We start from the raw sequence: 21,447 nt of genomic DNA, 5'->3' as shown, positions 1-21,447 counted from the left end.
CCAACTGATTTGGCTCTTAGTTCACTATTGCGTTGTTGTAGAGGGGGAATTAATGTTTCTAAATTCATGTTTGAAAACTATCACTTTAAAAAAAAAATACTTCTCAATGCAGATGTGATCTGATGTACTAAGGTGAAATGGTTCTTCATGTTAATGAAATATTTTTTTTGAACGTTGAAGAGACTGTATCATAGAATTAGACATTTACTGAAAGATGTCTTTAAAATGAAAGTGTTCCTAAAATTAAGCGATGTAGGTCACCCTATTTACTGCCTTTATTTTCAATGACCCATTAAATAAATGCTTGCCTATTTATTTACCACCTTTTTAATGGTAATCCTGAGTCGAGTAAACAGCAGTCCAATGCTTCTGTTGAACTGGGGGGCACATGTAAAGGTCAGCGACCCTTGACCCAAGGGTAGGTCGCTCCCCCTGCCGCTGCAGCTCCTCCAAGTTCCCGAGTTCCTGTGTTCCTGAGACCCACCTAACTGTAAGTACCCCCCTCCTCCCAGCCCCTCGCCCTGCCCCGCGCCACTCACCTTCTCTCCTGCTCCTGCTTCTTTTCCTCCTCTCTGTCTCTTCCTCCTCGCTCCCCCTCTGCAATCTTCTTCTGTGTTCTTCTGTTCTTCTGTTCTTCCCTTCTGTTCTTCTGTGTTCTTCCGGTCTTCTGTGTTCTTCTTCTCTGTTCTTCTCGGTGCTTCTGTGTTCTTCTTCTCGGTTCTTCTGTGTTCTTCTCTGTTCTTCTCTGTTCTTCTCTGTTCTTCTGCTCTTCCGATCTTCTGTTCTTCTGTTCTTCTGTTCTTCTGTTCTTCCGTCTTCGGCTCTTCCGGTCTTCTGTTCTTCTGTCTTCTGGTCTTCTGTCTTCTGTTCTCCTGTCTTCGGCTCTTCTACCTCCTCCGTCTTCTTCCCCCGAGCCTGCCCTCCTGCTCCTTCCTCATCCCCCTCCCTCACTCGCCTCCCCCTCTCTCACCCCTAGCTAACCCGTTCGCTATCTACCTCCCTCACTCCTCCTATCTTCCTATCTCTCTAGCTCCCTATCTCACTATCTAACTCCCCCACTCTCCACCTCCTCCTACCTACCTATCTGTCTATCTATCTATTTCCCTATCTATCGACTTCTCTATCTATTTTCTCTATCTATTTCTCTATCTCTCCCCCCCCTCCCGCCACCCCCTCTACTACCTATCTCCCTATCCTCTCACTCTACCTCTCTCCCTCACCCACCTCTACAACCCCCCCTCCCCTATCTTCACAACCCTACTCCTATCTCTCTCCCTAATCTCCAAACCTCCTAACACTCACCCTCCTCCACCCTAAACCCCCTCCCCCAGCTCCTCTCACTCTACCTGTCCCCCCCCCTCCCTCGCGCTTTCCCGCCGCGACCTCCTGCACGCCCCCGCCCCCCAGCTCCCATTCGCCCCCAGCTGACCCCTCCCCCCCCTCCTACCTCTTATGGCGGCCGCTGCGCGACAGTGGTAGCGACCCTTGACCCAAGGGTAGGTCGCTCCCCCCTTCCGCTGCAGCTCCTCCAAGTTCCCGAGTTCCTGTGTTCCTGAGACCCACCTAACTGTAAGTACCCCCCTCCTCCCAGCCCCTCGCCCTGCCCCGCGCCACTCACCTTCTCTCCTGCTCCTGCTTCTTTTCCTCCTCTCTGTCTCTTCCTCCTCGCTCCCCCTCTGCAATCTTCTTCTGTGTTCTTCTGTTCTTCTCTTCTGTTCTTCTGTTCTTCCCTTCTGTTCTTCTGTGTTCTTCCGGTCTTCTGTGTTCTTCTTCTCTGTTCTTCTCGGTGCTTCTGTGTTCTTCTTCTCGGTTCTTCTGTGTTCTTCTGTGTTCTTCTCTGTTCTTCTCTGTTCTTCTCTGTTCTTCTGCTCTTCCGATCTTCTGTGCTTCTGTCTTCTGTTCTTCTGTTCTTCTGTTCTTCTGTTCTTCTGTCTTCTGCTCTTCCGGTCTTCTGCTCTTCTGTCTTCTGTTCTTATGTCTTCTGTTCTCCTGTCTTCGGCTCTTCTACCTCCTCCGTCTTCTTCCCCCGAGCCTGCCCTCCTGCTCCTTCCTCATCCCCCTCCCTCACTCGCCTCCCCCTCTCTCACCCCTAGCTAACCCGTTCGCTATCTACCTCCCTCACTCCTCCTATCTTCCTATCTTCCTATCTCTCTAGCTCCCTATCTCACTATCTAACTCCCCCACTCTCCACCTCCTCCTACCTACCTATCTGTCTATCTATCTATTTCCCTATCTATCGACTTCTCTATCTATTTTCTCTATCTATTTCTCTATCTCTCCCCCCCTCCCGCCACCCCCCTCTACTACCTATCTCCCTATCCTCTCACTCTACCTCTCTCCCTCACCCACCTCTACAACCCCCCCTCCCCTATCTTCACAACCCTACTCCTATCTCTCTCCCTAATCTCCAAACCTCCTAACACTCACCCTCCTCCACCCTAAACCCCTTCCCCCAGCTCCTCTCACTCTACCTGTCCCCCCCCTCCCTCGCGCTTTCCCGCCGCGACCTCCTGCACGCCCCTGCCCCCCAGCTCCCATTCGCCCCCAGCTGACCCCTCCCCCCCCCTCCTACCTCTTATGGCGGCCGCTGCGCGACAGTGGTAGCAACCCTTGACCCAAGGGTAGGTCGCTGCCGCTGCAGCTCCTCCAAGTTCCCGAGTTCCTGTGTTCCTGAGACCCACCTAACTGTAAGTACCCCCCTCCTCCCAGCCCCTCGCCCTGCCCCGCGCCACTCACCTTCTCTCCTGCTCCTGCTTCTTTTCCTCCTCTCTGTCTCTTCCTCCTCGCTCCCCCTCTGCAATCTTCTTCTGTGTTCTTCTGTTCTTCTCTTCTGTTCTTCTGTTCTTCCCTTCTGTTCTTCTGTGTTCTTCCGGTCTTCTGTGTTCTTCTTCTCTGTTCTTCTCGGTGCTTCTGTGTTCTTCTTCTCGGTTCTTCTGTGTTCTTCTCTGTTCTTCTCTGTTCTTCTCTGTTCTTCTGCTCTTCCGATCTTCTGTGCTTCTGTCTTCTGTTCTTCTGTTCTTCTGTTCTTCTGTTCTTCTGTCTTCTGCTCTTCCGGTCTTCTGCTCTTCCGGTCTTCTGTTCTTCTGTCTTCTGTTCTTCTGTCTTCTGTTCTCCTGTCTTCGGCTCTTCTACCTCCTCCGTCTTCTTCCCCCGAGCCTGCCCTCCTGCTCCTTCCTCATCCCCCTCCCTCACTCGCCTCCCCCTCTCTCACCCCTAGCTAACCCGTTCGCTATCTACCTCCCTCACTCCTCCTATCTTCCTATCTTCCTATCTCTCTAGCTCCCTATCTCACTATCTAACTCCCCCACTCTCCACCTCCTCCTACCTACCTATCTGTCTATCTATCTATTTCCCTATCTATCGACTTCTCTATCTATTTTCTCTATCTATTTCTCTATCTCTCCCCCCCTCCCGCCACCCCCTCTACTACCTATCTCCCTATCCTCTCACTCTACCTCTCTCCCTCACCCACCTCTACAACCCCCCCTCCCCTATCTTCACAACCCTACTCCTATCTCTCTCCCTAATCTCCAAACCTCCTAACACTCACCCTCCTCCACCCTAAACCCCCTCCCCCAGCTCCTCTCACTCTACCTGTCCCCCCCCCTCCCTCGCGCTTTCCCGCCGCGACCTCCTGCACGCCCCTGCCCCCCAGCTCCCATTCGCCCCCAGCTGACCCCTCCCCCCCCCTCCTACCTCTTATGGCGGCCGCTGCGCGACAGTGGTAGCGACCCTTGACCCAAGGGTAGGTCGCTGCCGCTGCAGCTCCTCCAAGTTCCCGAGTTCCTGTGTTCCTGAGACCCACCTAACTGTAAGTACCCCCCTCCTCCCAGCCCCTCGCCCTGCCCCGCGCCACTCACCTTCTCTCCTGCTCCTGCTTCTTTTCCTCCTCTCTGTCTCTTCCTCCTCGCCCCCCCTCTGCAATCTTCTTCTGTGTTCTTCTGTTCTTCTCTTCTGTTCTTCTGTTCTTCCCTTCTGTTCTTCTGTGTTCTTCCGGTCTTCTGTGTTCTTCTTCTCTGTTCTTCTCGGTGCTTCTGTGTTCTTCTTCTCGGTTCTTCTGTGTTCTTCTGTGTTCTTCTCTGTTCTTCTCTGTTCTTCTGCTCTTCCGATCTTCTGTGCTTCTGTCTTCTGTTCTTCTGTTCTTCTGTTCTTCTGTTCTTCTGTCTTCTGCTCTTCCGGTCTTCTGCTCTTCCGGTCTTCTGTTCTTCTGTCTTCTGTTCTTCTGTCTTCTATTCTCCTGTCTTCGGCTCTTCTACCTCCTCCGTCTTCTTCCCCCGAGCCTGCCCTCCTGCTCCTTCCTCATCCCCCTCCCTCACTCGCCTCCCCCTCTCTCACCCCTAGCTAACCCGTTCGCTATCTACCTCCCTCACTCCTCCTATCTTCCTATCTCTCTAGCTCCCTATCTCACTATCTAACTCCCCCACTCTCCACCTCCTCCTACCTACCTATCTGTCTATCTATCTATTTCCCTATCTATCGACTTCTCTATCTATTTTCTCTATCTATTTCTCTATCTCTCCCCCCCTCCCGCCACCCCCTCTACTACCTATCTCCCTATCCTCTCACTCTACCTCTCTCCCTCACCCACCTCTACAACCCCCCCTCCCCTATCTTCACAACCCTACTCCTATCTCTCTCCCTAATCTCCAAACCTCCTAACACTCACCCTCCTCCACCCTAAACCCCCTCCCCCAGCTCCTCTCACTCTACCTGTCCCCCCCCCTCCCTCGCGCTTTCCCGCCGCGACCTCCTGCACGCCCCCGCCCCCCAGCTCCCATTCGCCCCCAGCTGACCCCTCCCCCCCCCCTACCTCTTATGGCGGCCGCTGCGCGACAGTGGTAGCGACCCTTGACCCAAGGGTAGGTCGCTCCCCCTGCCGCTGCAGCTCCTCCAAGTTCCCGAGTTCCTGTGTTCCTGAGACCCACCTAACTGTAAGTACCCCCCTCCTCCCAGCCCCTCGCCCTGCCCCGCGCCACTCACCTTCTCTCCTGCTCCTGCTTCTTTTCCTCCTCTCTGTCTCTTCCTCCTCGCTCCCCCTCTGCAATCTTCTTCTGTGTTCTTCTGTTCTTCTGTTCTTCCCTTCTGTTCTTCTGTGTTCTTCCGGTCTTCTGTGTTCTTCTTCTCTGTTCTTCTCGGTGCTTCTGTGTTCTTCTTCTCGGTTCTTCTCTGTTCTTCTCTGTTCTTCTCTGTTCTTCTCTGTTCTTCTCTGTTCTTCTGCTCTTCCGATCTTCTGTTCTTCTGTTCTTCTGTTCTTCTGTTCTTCTGTCTTCTGCTCTTCTGTTCTTCCGTCTTCTGCTCTTCCGGTCTTCTGTTCTTCTGTCTTCTGGTCTTCTGTCTTCTGTTCTCCTGTCTTCGGCTCTTCTACCTCCTCCGTCTTCTTCCCCCGAGCCTGCCCTCCTGCTCCTTCCTCATCCCCCTCCCTCACTCGCCTCCCCCTCTCTCACCCCTAGCTAACCCGTTCGCTATCTACCTCCCTCACTCCTCCTATCTTCCTATCTCTCTAGCTCCCTATCTCACTATCTAACTCCCCCACTCTCCACCTCCTCCTACCTACCTATCTGTCTATCTATCTATTTCCCTATCTATCGACTTCTCTATCTATTTTCTCTATCTATTTCTCTATCTCTCCCCCCCTCCCGCCACCCCCTCTACTACCTATCTCCCTATCCTCTCACTCTACCTCTCTCCCTCACCCACCTCTACAACCCCCCCTCCCCTATCTTCACAACCCTACTCCTATCTCTCTCCCTAATCTCCAAACCTCCTAACACTCACCCTCCTCCACCCTAAACCCCCTCCCCCAGCTCCTCTCACTCTACCTGTCCCCCCCTCCCTCGCGCTTTCCCGCCGCGACCTCCTGCACGCCCCCGCCCCCCAGCTCCCATTCGCCCCCAGCTGACCCCTCCCCCCCCTCCTACCTCTTATGGCGGCCGCTGCGCGACAGTGGTAGCGACCCTTGACCCAAGGGTAGGTCGCTCCCCCTTCCGCTGCAGCTCCTCCAAGTTCCCGAGTTCCTGTGTTCCTGAGACCCACCTAACTGTAAGTACCCCCCTCCTCCCAGCCCCTCGCCCTGCCCCGCGCCACTCACCTTCTCTCCTGCTCCTGCTTCTTTTCCTCCTCTCTGTCTCTTCCTCCTCGCTCCCCCTCTGCAATCTTCTTCTGTGTTCTTCTGTTCTTCCCTTCTGTTCTTCTGTGTTCTTCCGGTCTTCTGTGTTCTTCTTCTCTGTTCTTCTCGGTGCTTCTGTGTTCTTCTTCTCGGTTCTTCTGTGTTCTTCTGTGTTCTTCTCTGTTCTTCTCTGTTCTTCTGCTCTTCCGATCTTCTGTTCTTCTGTTCTTCTGTCTTCTGCTCTTCTGTTCTTCTGTTCTTCTGTTCTTCCGTCTTCTGCTCTTCCGGTCTTCTGTTCTTCTGTCTTCTGGTCTTCTGTCTTCTGTTCTCCTGTCTTCGGCTCTTCTACCTCCTCCGTCTTCTTCCCCCGAGCCTGCCCTCCTGCTCCTTCCTCATCCCCCTCCCTCACTCGCCTCCCCCTCTCTCACCCCTAGCTAACCCGTTCGCTATCTACCTCCCTCACTCCTCCTATCTTCCTATCTCTCTAGCTCCCTATCTCACTATCTAACTCCCCCACTCTCCACCTCCTCCTACCTACCTATCTGTCTATCTATCTATTTCCCTATCTATCGACTTCTCTATCTATTTTCTCTATCTATTTCTCTATCTCTCCCCCCCTCCCGCCGCCCCCTCTACTACCTATCTCCCTATCCTCTCACTCTACCTCTCTCCCTCACCCACCTCTACAACCCCCCCTCCCCTATCTTCACAACCCTACTCCTATCTCTCTCCCTAATCTCCAAACCTCCTAACACTCACCCTCCTCCACCCTAAACCCCCTCCCCCAGCTCCTCTCACTCTACCTGTCCCCCCCCTCCCTCGCGCTTTCCCGCCGCGACCTCCTGCACGCCCCTGCCCCCCAGCTCCCATTCGCCCCCAGCTGACCCCTCCCCCCCCTCCTACCTCTTATGGCGGCCGCTGCGCGACTGCGCAGCGGGCGCGCGCAGCGGGCACGCCGCTGGCGCGCCGGAGGCGCGCCAGAGGCAAGCCCGTCTGCGCCCGTCCGCGCCTGGCCCGCGCCCAGCGCCACGACCCCCGGTCCCCAGCTCCCCCAAGCCCCGCTGATCCGCTACGACCCCACCACCCTCCACGCCCTCAACCCAGGGCGCTCCAAAACCTGCTTCCTAGCTCACCCCAAACGCACCCATGGACCCTTCGCCTGCAACTCCTGCAAACGCATCTTCCACCACGCAACTACCACGACCACAAGCCCACGCGCCATCAACCACCTCAAGTGCATCCTGATCAACGCTCGTTCCGTCCACAAGCACGCCGTTGAACTTTGGGACCTCCTGGACTCCACAGCCCCGGACGTCGCCTTCATCACGGAGACATGGATGAACGCCTCCTCTGCTCCAGACATCGCTACCCGCCATCCCCGAAGGCTACAAGATCTCCAGAAAAGACCGCACCAACCAAGTAGGAGGAGGTGTCGCCATCATCTTCAAAGACTCCATCAGCGTCACCACCTCCACCGAAGACCCCCCCCTCGCCGCTGAACACCTGCATTTTCAGATTCGCACCGACCCAAGGACCACCCTCAGAGGATCCCTCGTCTACCGTCCTCCCGGACCTCGCGCCTCTTTCAGCGACGCCATCGCCGACTTCATCTCCCCGCACGCCCTCGCCTCACCGGACTACATCCTCCTAGGCGACCTCAACTTCCATCTGGAACAAAACAACGACCCCAACACCACCACCCTGCTCGACAACCTCGCCAACCTCGGCCTCAAACAACTGGTGAACACCGCCACCCACATCGCCGGACACACGCTCGACCCTATCTTCTCCGCCAGCAAACACGTCTTCTTCAGCCACACCTCTGCCCTACACTGGACCGACCACAGCTGCGTCCACTTCACATTCCGACGCAAGACCTCCCACCTCCGCACTCAACCCATCCCTCATCGACAGTGGAACAAGATCCCTGAAGAGCAACTCTTCTCCGCTCTCGCCGCCAACCAACCCACCCTCACCACCGACCCCAACGACGCAGCTCTCAACCTCACAAACTGGATCTCCAACTGCGCTGACAACCTTGCTCCCCTCAAACGCACGCATCGACAGACCAACACCAAAAAACCTCTCTGGTTCTCTGACACCCTCAAAGAATCAAAGAAAACTTGTCGTGCCCTTGAGAAGGCCTGGCGCAAGGACCACACCGCTGACAACATGACCGCCCTCAAGAACGCTACACGCGAACACCACCACCTGATCCGCACTGCCAAAAGGAACTTTTTCACCGACAGACTAGACAAAAACAGCCACAACAGCAGAGAACTCTTCAGCATCGTCAAAGAGTTCTCCAACCCCAGCGCCAGCGCCAACGCCGTCACGCCCTCACAGGATTTGTGCGAATCCCTCGCCACTTTCTTCCATCGCAAGATCAGCGACCTCCACGACAGCTTCGGACACCAGACCCAACCATACACCACTGAACCCGCTTCCCCGGACATCACCCTCAACAACTGGACCCACATCAACACGGAAGAAACCAAATCCATCATGAACTCTATCCACTCCGGCGCCCCTTCGGACCCCTGCCCGCACTTCATCTTTAACAAAGCCGACGACATCATCGCCCCGCACCTCCAGACCGTCATCAACTCTTCTTTTTCTTCTGCTACCTTCCCCGAATGCTGGAAGCACGCTGAAGTCAACGCCCTACTAAAGAAACCTACGGCTGACCCAAGCGACCTGAAAAACTTCCGCCCCATCTCTCTTCTACCTTTCCCAGCCAAGGTAATAGAAAAGACCGTCAACAAACAGCTGACCACCTTCCTGGAAGACAACAACCTGCTCGACCCTTCACAAACCGGATTCCGAACCAACCACAGCACGGAAACCGCCCTCATCTCAGTCACAGACGACATCAGAACCCTGATGGACAACGGTGAAACAGTCGCCCTCATTCTCCTCGACCTCTCGGCTGCCTTTGACACCGTCTGTCACCGCACCCTAATCACCCGCCTACACTCCACCGGGATCCAAGGCCAGGCCCTGGACTGGATCGCCTCCTTCCTCGCTAACCGCTCCCAAAGAGTTTACCTCCCTCCGTTTCGCTCAGAACCCACCAAGATCATCTGCGGCGTACCTCAAGGCTCATCGCTCAGCCCGACACTCTTCAATGTCTACATGAGCCCCCTCGCCGACATCGTACGCAAGCACGACATCATCATCACCTCCTACGCCGACGACACCCAACTTGTACTCTCCCTCACCAAGGACCCCGCCAGCGCCAAGACCAACCTACAAGAGGGTATGAAGGACGTCGCAGATTGGATGAGGCTCAGCCGCCTAAAGCTGAACTCTGAAAAAACGGAAGTCCTCATCCTCGGCAACACCCCGTCCGCCTGGGACGACTCCTGGTGGCCCACGGCCCTCCGCACCGCACCGACCCCCGCAGACCACGCCCGCAACCTCGGCTTCATCTTGGACCCTCTTCTCACCATGACCAAGCAAGTCAACGCCGTGTCCTCCGCCTGCTTCCTCACTCTCCGCATGCTCCGCAAGATCTTCCGCTGGATCCCCGCCGACACCAGAAAAACCGTGACCCACGCCCTTGTCACGAGTCGCCTGGACTACGGCAACACCCTCTACGCCGGGACCACCGCCAAACTCCAAAACCGCCTGCAACGCATCCAAAACGCCTCGGCCCGCCTCATCCTCGACGTACCCCGCAACAGCCACATCTCCGCACACCTGAGACACCTGCATTGGCTCCCAGTCAGCAAAAGGATCACCTTCCGTCTTCTCACCCACGCACACAAAGCCCTCCACAACAAGGGACCGGAATACCTCAACAGACGCCTCAGCTTCTACGTCCCCACCCGCCCCCTCCGCTCCGCTGGCCTCGCACTTGCTGCCGTCCCTCGCACCCGCCGCTCCACGGCGGGTGGGAGATCTTTCTCCTTCCTGGCGGCCAAGACCTGGAACTCCCTCCCCACCAGCCTCAGGACCACCCAGGACCACTCCGCTTTCCGGAGACTCCTAAAGACTTGGCTGTTCGAGCAGCGATAACCCCCCCTTTCCCCCCTAGCGCCTTGAGACCCGCACGGGTGAGTAGCGCGCTTTATAAATGTTAATGATTTGATTTGATTTGATTTGAATGCAGCCCCCAGGTCGTACTGCGAGCATCACTGGTCTAGAGAGTGAACAGCAAATAACTTGCTACATTTATCAGAAGAGTTTATTAGTTCACAAGGGAAGATCAGTTTAGATCATACTTGATATCTAATTTCTAACACTGTTGAAGTCCCACATCACAAATGAAAAGACAGAGGCAGTATCTCTAAACCTTGTTCGGGGTAGGCAGTGGCTGTTGCAGAAGGCATAATCCAAACAACAGTTCGGTGGGTATGGAGGGAGGTGGATGGAGAAGAAGCTTGACAAAGTTTGTCAAGATAAGTCTGAAATGAAAATGTTGTTCTGGGAGATAATTTGTCGGGTTGGTGGGGAGGGGCTTCTGGATTGACCATACGTTCCAGACCATGGAAAACAGTTTGAGAAGTGGTGGTAAAGGGCACATTGGAGGATAATGTGCAAGCCATTAAATCTTTAAGAATATACATACCATACATTTAAGAATCCAGTACTCATGAAGCCCTTTGAGAATGTTAAGCACACCTGGGAAGCCATGGTGTTTACCTAGAAGCCTCGATGATGATGGGCGGGACATGGTAGCAGGTGAGATGTTCCCTGAGCTTCATTGTAAATAAACAAGTGTCCCTGTAAATACATGTGAAGTACCATAAACACAAATGTATGTAACAAAGGCACTAGGGTGGCCCCGCCAACTTCATTCCTCTCTGCTTGAATCCTGTAGGTCAGCAAGGCTACCACCCTGCAGAAGACCGCAGACTACATCTGCAAACTGCAGCAGGAGCGGGCCTATGTGCAGGAAGAGGTGCAGCGGCTGCGTGAGGAAGTCGACAACCTGAACGCAACTATCAAGTAAGAGGGTGAGGGTGGAGAGAAGTGGTGCAGGAGGGGTGTACAGAGCTTGAACCCTAAAGGTGCCTGGGAAAGATGGCTAGCATATTTTGAGGAAGAGGACTGGAGACCTCGGTGAGTTTAGTTGAGAAGCATGAGGTTTAAGAATGAGGTGAGGCAGCGAAGGAGAGTATACGTCGGAACAACGCATGCTGGAACCATGAATGCCTGAACGACGCGGTTGGAACAACAGCCGCGTTGTTACCACTAATGCCTTTACTACGAATGCCTTAACAACGATTTTTTGTTGTAAAGGCATGCCTGGAACGGCATTCATGGTTCCAGCATGCAACTCCCCCTGACTCACCCACCTCGCACCTAAAGCAACCTCGACCCCCCCACCCCGTCCCTAAAACCAAAAACTACCCCGACCCCCCAACCCAAAAAACTAAAATTACCCCGACCCCCCACCGCTGCCCCTAAAACTTCCCTGACCCCCACCCCTGCCCCTAACAACTAAAATTAATCCGACCACCCACCCCGCCCCTAAAACTACAGCGACCCACGCCCCTAAAACTACCCTGACCCCCCACCCGCCCCAAAACCTACACTACCGCAATCCCCCACTCTGTCCCTAAAACTACTGCGACCCCCTGCCCCTAAAACTACTCGACCACCCACCCCTCCTAAAAACTGAAATTATCCCGACCCACTACCCCAGCCCTTAAAACTACCCTGACCCCACCCCTAAAACCTAAAACTACCCTGACCCCCCACTCCTGCCTCTAAAATCTAAAATTACCCCGACCTCCCCACCCGCCCCTAAAACTACTGCGGCCCCACACCCCCACCCCTAAAACTACCCTGACTCCCCACCCCACCCCGCCCCGCCCCTAAAACCTAAACTACCCTGACCCCACACCCTGCCCCTAAAAACTGAAATTACTCCGACCCCCACCCCAGCTCCTAAAACTACTTTGACCCCCCACCCCTGTCCCTAAAACTACCTCAACCCCCCATCCCAGCCCCTAAAACTACCCCGACCCCCCCTAAAACCGCCCCAACCCCCACCCTGCCCCTAAAACTACCCTGACCCCCACCCTTAAAACTACCCCAACTCCCCACCCCCACCATTAAAACCTAAAATTACCCCCACCCCTAAAAACTAAAATTACCACGACCCCCACCCCACCCCAAAAAGCTAAAACTACCCTGACCCCCCGCCCCTGCCCTTAAAAACTAAAACTACCCCACCCCTAAAACTACCCCTCAACACTACCCCAGCCCCACTTACCTGACCGCGTCCTTTCCAATCCTGAGTCTGTTTTCCTCTGCCTTTACCACGCATGTTCGTTGTTCCGGACATGCGTGGTTAAGGCAGAGAAAAACAGGGTCGTTGTTCACGAAAGCATTGTTCCGCTTTCATGGACAACGGACCTCGTTGTTCCTGAGTCGTTGTTTAGGCTGCTTCCCAGTGAGGCATGATGTGTTAGTAGATGGGATGGAGGCCAGACCGGAGTTAAAGAAGACAGTGAGATGATGGTGTCAGTCATCATTACCAGCTTTTGTTTTGTTTCTTCCAGTAGGTGCCAGCAACAGCTTCCTGATACCGGGGTCCCCATCACTCGTCAGCGATTCGACCAGATGCGACAGATGTTTGACGAGTATGTCCAGTCGCGGACGTTACAGAACTGGAAGTTCTGGGTAGTATCCTTTGGAAACTGTCTGCCTTCTTTCTAAAGGTAGTCTTTTTAAGGCTAAGGTAGACTTTAATTTCAGAAGCTCTGGGCTGGGCGAACTTAAAGCTGTCATCTTGCAAGACCTTTCCTTGTCTGTCTTCACATGATCAACCCCTCTTCAAATAAGGTCCAGAGTATTTCCTCCCCAGATTTTTCTAAGCGTCATCTTTCGTTCTCCCACTGTTTCATTCTTAACTCTCAGACTTGCTTTCTTCTGACCCGACCTGGAACATTCATCTCTTTGTAAGTTTATGTATCTTATCTAAAAATGGTTCACAATTGCTGCATCAGAATCAGTGTGGTCAATTAGAGACATTCTTAAAATCAAACATGAACCAAGAGCATTCACTAATATCTTACTCTCCATCTTACTCTACATGTTTATTCTTAAGGAATTGCGAATGGATGGACGTGGCCCAGTGTTACTTTATGACACAAACAGAGATATAATTGACACTGCCATTTGCCAATATCCTCTGTACCTGACGTTAGTGCTGCCTTCTGATTTGGCGTGTGTGAAGTTGCAGACTTTGTGAACTATTTTTCTTAAGTTTGTAAACTTAGTGTATATTGTAAACATTACTATGATACACGAACAAATAAACACACGAAATAGGTTTTGCTTGGGAAATCTTAACACATTCCCAATTGTACTACTACTTGCATGCAAGATCTATTTACAAGTAGGGTTTATGATAGTTTGCAAGGTTTTCCCCCAAACGTTGCAAGCAAAGTGTAAGCATGTCATCAATGGCACTTTTCACTAGACCCACATATTCACTGCAAAACATCCTACAAAAACTGTTTTCAGCAATGTCAGTCGATATAACCATAGTGTCATTGATTCCTTTCTAGCCCTCCCCACTACCGCCAATCAGTGCATAATTTTCCCCCAAAAATACATAAATAATAAATGAGCGCAGGAGCTCAACGTTTTTCTTAGAAGCGCCTCATGCTCGGGTTTCTGAGTGCAAAGGCTGCCTAGTGGTGATTCCACTGCGTGCCTCTTTCTTCCACCACCAGACACTTACTTCATTTTTCCCTCACTTGTGCACGTTTTTTCATCTCTCATTTCTCCCTTTTGTCACTGTTTAGCTATCTTTCTGTTCTTCTTTCACCCTTTTCTGCCTTTATCTCGTTTATTCAGGGTCAAAGTCTGATGATAAAAAAATACCTAGTCCCTAAAATTGAGTGTTGGTACACCTGCAGCCCTTGGCACAAATCGAGCCTTGGGTGCTCTGTACATCACTGATGTTCTAAGCACAGCTGATTTACTTCTCTTGGGTGAAACAAGTGTAGGGTCTGATTTATATCTTGGCAGCAAGGATACTCTGTGGCAATGGTGACAGAGTATCGTTGCCGCCAAGATAACGGCCCACCTGCCTCATTTAACTGCTGGCTGACCACTGATGTAATCCTGGTGGAGACTACTCTGTCACACTTCTCCGATGGCCCGATGGGGTAAGGACCTTTGGAGGCTGACCTCTATGTCTGCCCACCTAATTTAGATGAGTGAACTTATAGGTCAGTCTTCACTGCTGGTCACTTCCAAGAAAACACTGTTGGTTAGGGGTAATGAAAACATGGAAACTGCTTGATGATCCCCTCATATGGGACGGAAATCCAATGGCGAGAGGAGCATTTTTTAAATTTTCAGAAAAAGAATCCTGCTTTGGATTTTATTTTTTTAACTAAAAAAAAAGTTTGAGTGCTTCAAACTTAAAATAAAATTGACAGCAGCTGCCATGATGTGGGTATCTGCCAATATTTTTGAAATGACAAACCATTGATCGCTTAATTTGAGCCAATGGTTTCCAGTGCTTGGCACCGGCACTTAGGGCCTGATTTAGAGTTTGACAGAGAGGTTACACCATCACAACGGTGACAGATATCCTATCCACTGAAATATAAATCCAATGTTATCCTATTGGATTCATATTTCGGAGGTCAGGATATCCGTCACCATTGTGACGGAGTAACCCCTCTGCCAAACTCTAAATCATGCCCTTAATTTGCAACGCAGGCAATAATGAGAATACACCAGATGGTGGCTCTGTCTCTCTAATTTTAAGATGAGTGCAGCAACAGTGTTTTATACTTCAATATACATTAAAAATGACCTGCCGCGTACATCATTCCTATAGCTTTGGGTGGCCTGAAGTATACTGAATTGTCAGGTTGAGCAGTTAGATGGTTAGGTGTTGTGTTGCTACTGTCATTGGCAGCGTTGGCAGGGGCAATAGGTAGTATAAGCTGCATTAGCCTCCTGAGAAGGGACCTGCCACTTACACTTTTACAAATTGAGCCCTGCCACCAGCTTGGCAGTCATTTCTAAATTTGGCCGACAGAATACCTTCGGCCTGGCAGACAGAGAATACTCCACCTGCCAAAAATGTAATCAGGCACTGTTGCTTGTCCCCTCAATGGAATAGAGAAACTCTCAGATCTGAGCGCTGCGGAGTGGATGCAAAGAGATGTATGTTGATCTTCAAAGAACATACTTTTGAGGACACAAGGAGGAAGATTTAGACCTTAAGACCAACATATGTCTGGCTAGGTTGTTGAAGAGCTGAAATGTAGCAACCATAGGAAAACATGGGGGCGGAGCGAGCCGGCCGGCAAGATGCCCACCATTGTGTGAGGCTCTGCCGGATGAGGGGCTCCTTTCGGCATTTATCCTGATGGAGCAGCGTGAATAGCGCTCCCCCGGCTGGGAGAGTTGAGGCTGGGACCGGTGCCCCTGTTGGTGTCAGGGCTCCGGCTGAGGACGGGCCTCTTGGCCGGATTGCGGAGGCGGGACCAGCTGGCATCGGGCCCGCGGAAGGAGGTGTGCCCGGCTCGCGCGGGTTGCCTTGTGTTGCGGCGGCGCCCGGGGGGTGCTTCTTGGCCCCCGCTGGAGTGGGGCGCACAGCGAGTGCTACTGGGAGGGGGCCCTCAGCGGTTTGTTGGGCCGCGGCCCCCCTGGGAGTGTTGTGCCTCCGGCAGCCCACGGCCGGGTGCGGCCTTGCTGTGAGGGGCGCGCCGGGGTGGCAGGGCCTGTCCCGCCTCCGGAGAGGCGGTAGAATTGCGCTCGTCTGGTGGAAGCCGCCTGAGCAGCATGGCTTCTGGAGTGAGGAGGCCCCGTAGTTGGTGGTGAAGGGGCCTCCTGCGCAGTGGAGTGCCTGGGCTTTAGGCTCCGCGGACGTGTGGGCCTGCCCTGGGCCTCCTGAAGTCAGCCCTTGTCGGTGAGGGCCTGGTGGCGGAGATCGCCGGCCGGATCGGGCCTGGGAGGTGCAATGGAGGTCTTTTTTTTGGCGCATATTGGTTCCCCCTAGGGCACTGAGGCTCCCTTTGGCTCGCTGCTGCCACTGGTGGGCCTGAAGGTGTTGACGGGGGTGCCCTGGGTTGGTGGCGGCCTGGGGTGCCTCTGAGTGGCATCTTGCCCCATCTGAAGAGAGGGACTTCCCTGGATGACCCCTGGTACTACTTTTGCCGTGTACGCTTGTTGGCCTAGGGGACCTGTCGGGCTCTGGGGCTCCTCAGTGGAACGACGCCTCGGACCAATATCTTTTTTTTTTTTTTTTGTGCCCTGTCTGCTCCTTGTGATTGACGGCGTGCCTCTGGTTGTGCTTGCATTGGAGCAGATCAGCGGCAGGCCAAGCTGTCCTTTGACGGTGGCAAGTGGAAGGGGTTTCGCTGCCTGGAGAGGCACAGACGGATAATGGGCTTCCCGAAACCTCTGTTAAGTCCATGTTCCTGGACCTTAAGTGCAGCTTGGTGGGCATTGATGCCAAGCTGGATAATCTGACGGAGCAGATGGACCGCATTAGGGCCCGGGTAGATGACCATGATGCCCGATTTGACCACCTTGAGTCGCGTGCCTCAGAAATGGAGGATCAGAGGCAGGGTGAGAGAGAACGCTTGCTGCAGATGGAGCAGGTCCTGGAAGTCATCAGGAACAAAAATGAAGATTTGGAAGCGAGGTCCCGACGCAATAACGCCAGGCTGATTGGTCTTCCTGAGTCCACGGAAATGGGCAGGATGGAGGACTTTATGGAGAGAATGCTTTCTGACTTGTTCCCTGGTGAGTTATCTCGCATGCTGGTGTTCGAGCGGGCTCACCGATCGTTGGGCCCTAGGCCCCCCTCCTGGGACTTCACCGCAACCGGTTATTTTCCATCTCTTGAATTCTCGTGACCGAGACACTGTGTTGCGGTTGGCCAGAGAACGGCGCCCGGTGAATTATAAAAATACGGAGCTGCAATTTTTCCCAGACTATACTCCAAGCGTGCAGGCGGCGCACAAGGCGTTCCTGACGATTAAGCGATCTTTAAGTCTGACTGCAGCTCGTTTTTCCCTCATTTATCCAGCGAAGCTCCGGATACAGCATGGGGGCACTTTGCATTTCTTTACGGATCCGAAGCTGGCGGGCACATTTTTCAAGACGCTTCCACGGAAAGCTCCGACGGGGGAGCCTGGAGATCCTGGCTCGGAGCGGGTAAACCTTAGTGACACTGATTGATTTGCTTTGGTTCTGTTACTCCACTGGGCCCTTGGTTTTGTAAAGGGCATTGCTGCGCTGCCTGGTGTACTTGCTCAAGTGCTGCTGTGTCGGTTTATCTGTTATCTTAGCTCTTTGTCCTCTCCGGCCCATCTGCGTCGTTGATGGGCTGGATGGTTCGACTTGCGCCCCATGGTTGAGTCCTTTTGCTCTGCTATGTTGTGGGTTTCTGTTCCCTTTTGGGGGCAGGTGGGGGGGTTTGCTTTGGCCCATTTCGGGGGCCGTCGTGGGTGGGGTGGGTTTGTGTTTGGATTGGTTGTTTCTCTGATGTTTGGCTCAGTTATCACTGTTTATTTGTGCTGATTGAGTATGGTGAGCGGTGGCGGATGACTTTGTGGCGGGACACATGGAACTGTTGCTGTGATGTGACGGTAGATAATGATGGCGGTTAATTGCTTAACTTGGAATGTGCGTGGTTTAAATGATCAGCGTAAGGTGCGTCTTATGTCCGCTTATATTCAGCGACATCAGATTGATGTGTGTATGCTCCAAGAGACCCACTTGGAGGCCTCCACGTTGCATCGGCTGAAGGCTGGGTGGCTTGGTGAATGTCATGGAGTGGTGTACTTGCGCTATGCTCGAGAGGTAGCAATCTTGCTGCATAAGGGGCTTCAGTGGCGTACGCACGGGGCTATAGTGGACCCGAATGGACGTTATGTGTTGTTGAGCAGGACGCTGTTAGATAGACCTTGCCGGCTGGTGTCGGTCTACGGCCCTAATGTGGATGACCCTGTTTTTTTAAGTGAGATGTGGCGCTTGGTTGAGTCGATGGGGGGTGGGGCTGTGATTTGGGGTGGAGATTTCAATGTGGTTGTGGATCCGGAGAGGGACCGAGAGAGTGTGGCTAGGCCTCGTCACTCAGCTTCTGCCGCTGCTCTGATGACCTTGATGAGTGATGGTGGTTTAATTGATCTATGGAGGGCTAAGCATGGGGGTCGTAGGGAGGGCACGTGTGTCAACTATGTACACAATAGCTGGTCCCGTTTGGACCGGTGGTTGGGAACTAGATATGTCGAGATGTGGATGCAGTCGGTGGAGCATCTGGCCCGGACCTTTTCGGATCATTCCCCGGTTAAACTGAAGCTGGTGATTCCGGTGATTCCAAGCGCTGCATTTGCTTGGGGCTTGCCGCGAGGGGCCCTGCGGGATGAGGCGTTTCCAGAGGAGATTCGCAAGGCCATTTTACGTTATTTTGCTGAGAACTCTGGATCGGTTAGTTCGGCTGGAATACTGTGGGAGGCCTTTAAAGTAGTTATTCGGGGAGAGTGCCTTTCCAAGCAGTATTGTGTGCTCCGCTCTCTGTGCTGTGAATTAGCCGGACTGGAGTTGCAGATAGCGGAACTGGAGACGAAGCTGGTGGAGGATTGGGCTGGTGAGACGCTTGCAACCTTGCGCGATGCGGTCTCGCGATACGAGGAGGCCTCCCAGCGGGAAGTTTGTTTTTTAGGGAGTTACGCTAGAGCCCGGCGGTACAGGGAGGGAGACAGGGCGGGTTGAACACTGGCGAACATGCTGCAGAAACTTTGGGCAAGTGACTACGTTACTGAACTTGACGGACAGGGGGATGAGCGGGTAGTGGGCACGGAGGGTGTCCTGAAGGTTTTTATGAGCTATTTTCAGGATTTGTACTGGGCCCCCACTGAGCCGCATCTCGACACGGTTCACACTTATTTTTCTGAGATCAGCTTGCTTTGGATTGAAGATGCTCAGAGAGCTTCCTTTGATGAACCTTTTTCGGTGGATGAGATTAAAGCCGTAATCAGTGGCTTGCCTGGTGATAAGTCCCCTGGCTTGGACGGCTTAACCGCAGCCTTCTATAAGGATTATTCCGAGATTCTGGCCCCTTACCTGCGGGAGGTTTACGCCGAGGCGCTGGAGGCTGGGTCTCTTCCTGCCTCCTTGCGAGAGGCATTGATCGTTACGATACTTAAGCCGGGTAAGGATCCTTGTCGTTGTGAGTCGTATCGCCCGCTTGCCATGATTAATGTTGACAACAAAATTCTGGCTAAGTTGTTGGCGCTGCATCTGAGGCCGTTGATGTCGCGCTTGGGGCTCCCAGATCAATCTGGATTCGTGCCGGAGTGGTCGACAGCACATAATCTGCGTACGTTTTTTTGCGGCTCTGGGTGGCCTTACGGCGGAGGATAAGACGGTGGCGGTCTTCCTCGATGCAACAAAGGCGTTCGATTCCTTAGCATGGCCCTATTTATTTGAGTTGTTGGGTAGGATGGGTATGAGTGGCCGCCTTTTAAAGTTGATTCGTTTGTTGTACACGGATCGAGTTGCAAGGTTACGGTTGAACGGCTGTATCTCGGTCCCCTTCCCTGTGGCTCGGGGGACTCGCCAGGGGTGTCCCTTATCCCCGCTACTTTTTGCTATAGTGATGGAGCCACTGGCGGCCTACTTGCGGCAACATCATAATCATAGGGGGCTGCGGGTTCGGCAGCGTCCGATTTTGATATCAATGCACGCGGATGATATTGCACTGTACGAGCGGGAGCCCGGTGTGAATCTGGAGGTCTTGCTTACTGAGGTTGTCCGTTTTGGTGTTTTCTCAGGCATAACGATGAACTGGTCGAAGTCGGTGGTTCTTCCCCTATCGGGCGGCACAACGTGTGTTCGGATGCGTTATCCTATTGACTGGGCAAACGTCCCAGTTCGTTATCTGGGAGTTTGGTTGAGTTGTGATGTGGAGACCCTCTGGATGGCTAATTAAGGCAAATTAGTAGCCTGGTTGGAAGATAGACTGGAGGTGTGGCGTTCGCTGCCGCTCTCGCTTCTTGGACGCATTAGCCTGATAAAGGTGGTTGTGTTGCCTAAGTTTTTGTATCTGTTTGTTAACCTCCCATTGATGCTAACTGCGAGTTTCTTGCGGAGGCTTAGATTGGCTTTGGTCCGACTGGTGTGGGCGGGCGGACAGCCCCGGATTTCATGGGAGAAGCTGGCGTTGCCGTTCGAGATGGGGGGCCTAGCTGCCCCTGATCTGGAGCTTTATTATTATTATGCGCAGGCTCACTTTGCGTACTACTGGATCCGGCCTATCCGATATTTGCCTCATGTTGTGGCTGAAGACGCTGCGATTTGGCTGGACCGGTTGCCAAGGCTTCTTGGATGTGTGTCCCAGACTCGTTCCAGGGCGGTCAACACGGTTGTGTGTACTTCTGGGGCTTGGGCTGCTCTGGCAGGCCGATCAGGGATACGTGAACCCTGTGCCCCTGCGATGCCAGTGTTGGATGTTGCTGATGAAAAGATGTCCCACGACGCGCGACTGAAGGAGTTTCTCGTTGAATCGGAGCTGTCCGTGTTGGGGGACTGGTTTGTGAATGAGCGGTTGATTTCGCTGGAGGAGGCGCTGCGGCCCGGAGCTGATACTGGGCTACACAGGCTGTACTTACTTCGTATCTATGCGATGCTCCGTGCGCGATTTACTGGCCTTCCGTCGATGCCTAAGACCTTCCCGACGCTTGAATTGTTGTGGCACGCACAGTCGCCACGTAGGCTTATTACAAAATTGTATGTCTGCTTGCAGGAGCAGCGAGGGGTGGTGGTGGAGGCTGCTAAGATTAAATGGGAGAGCGATGTTGGGGATACTATTACTGAGGCTATGTGGCGAAGTTGTTGCACTCATTATGAGAGCCCTGTCGCCAAATTATAGGCTGCGCCTCATCCATTAAAAAAATTTCCACCATTTATATTATACTCCTCGCAGCCTGTGTGATATGGGGCTCCGAGAGTTTAATGTTGTATCATTTGAGGATAGCTCTACTCAGGTCAGAGGAAGCCTCGTCCTTCTAACAGCTCTATAATTGTGGCACTAGCTTGATTGAGACTCTAAATATGTTTTGCTTGATTGTGTAAGGCTTGAGGCATTAAATATGTATAAAGTCAGTGATGTTTCTTAAATCTGAGGATCTAGCCTGCTGGTTAACAATATTACTGTATGTATAATCTGTGAACATTGTGTTTTTTCCTTAACTGCTTCACCTCTCTTAGTTCAGCATCATCATTCGGCCACTGTTCGAATCGTTCAACGGGATGGTCTCCACTGCCAGCATCGAAGACCTGAGGCAGACATCCATGACCTGGCTGAGCCAACATTGCTCACTGCCTGCTCTGCGTCCCAGTACGTA

The 21,447-nt window shown here is 53.1% G+C and overlaps 1 protein-coding gene across 1 annotated transcript in view; it reads left to right on the top strand.

The window, feature by feature from the left end:
* The window catches only part of MLXIPL (MLX interacting protein like), a 656,022-nt gene that overhangs the window by 607,619 nt on the left and 26,956 nt on the right, over positions 1-21,447 (top strand). The window contains exons 14-16 of the mRNA XM_069226784.1: positions 10,932-11,059; positions 12,622-12,745; positions 21,311-21,440. Coding sequence (XP_069082885.1) covers positions 10,932-11,059; positions 12,622-12,745; positions 21,311-21,440 — 382 coding nt within the window. The remainder of the gene's footprint in view (positions 1-10,931; positions 11,060-12,621; positions 12,746-21,310; positions 21,441-21,447) is intronic.

Source organism: Pleurodeles waltl, chromosome 3_2 (assembly GCF_031143425.1).
Source record: "Pleurodeles waltl isolate 20211129_DDA chromosome 3_2, aPleWal1.hap1.20221129, whole genome shotgun sequence".
Classification (NCBI taxonomy): domain Eukaryota; kingdom Metazoa; phylum Chordata; class Amphibia; order Caudata; family Salamandridae; genus Pleurodeles; species Pleurodeles waltl.
The sequence above is the reverse complement of the archived record's forward strand: the minus strand, read 5'-3'. Positions and strand labels throughout refer to the sequence as shown.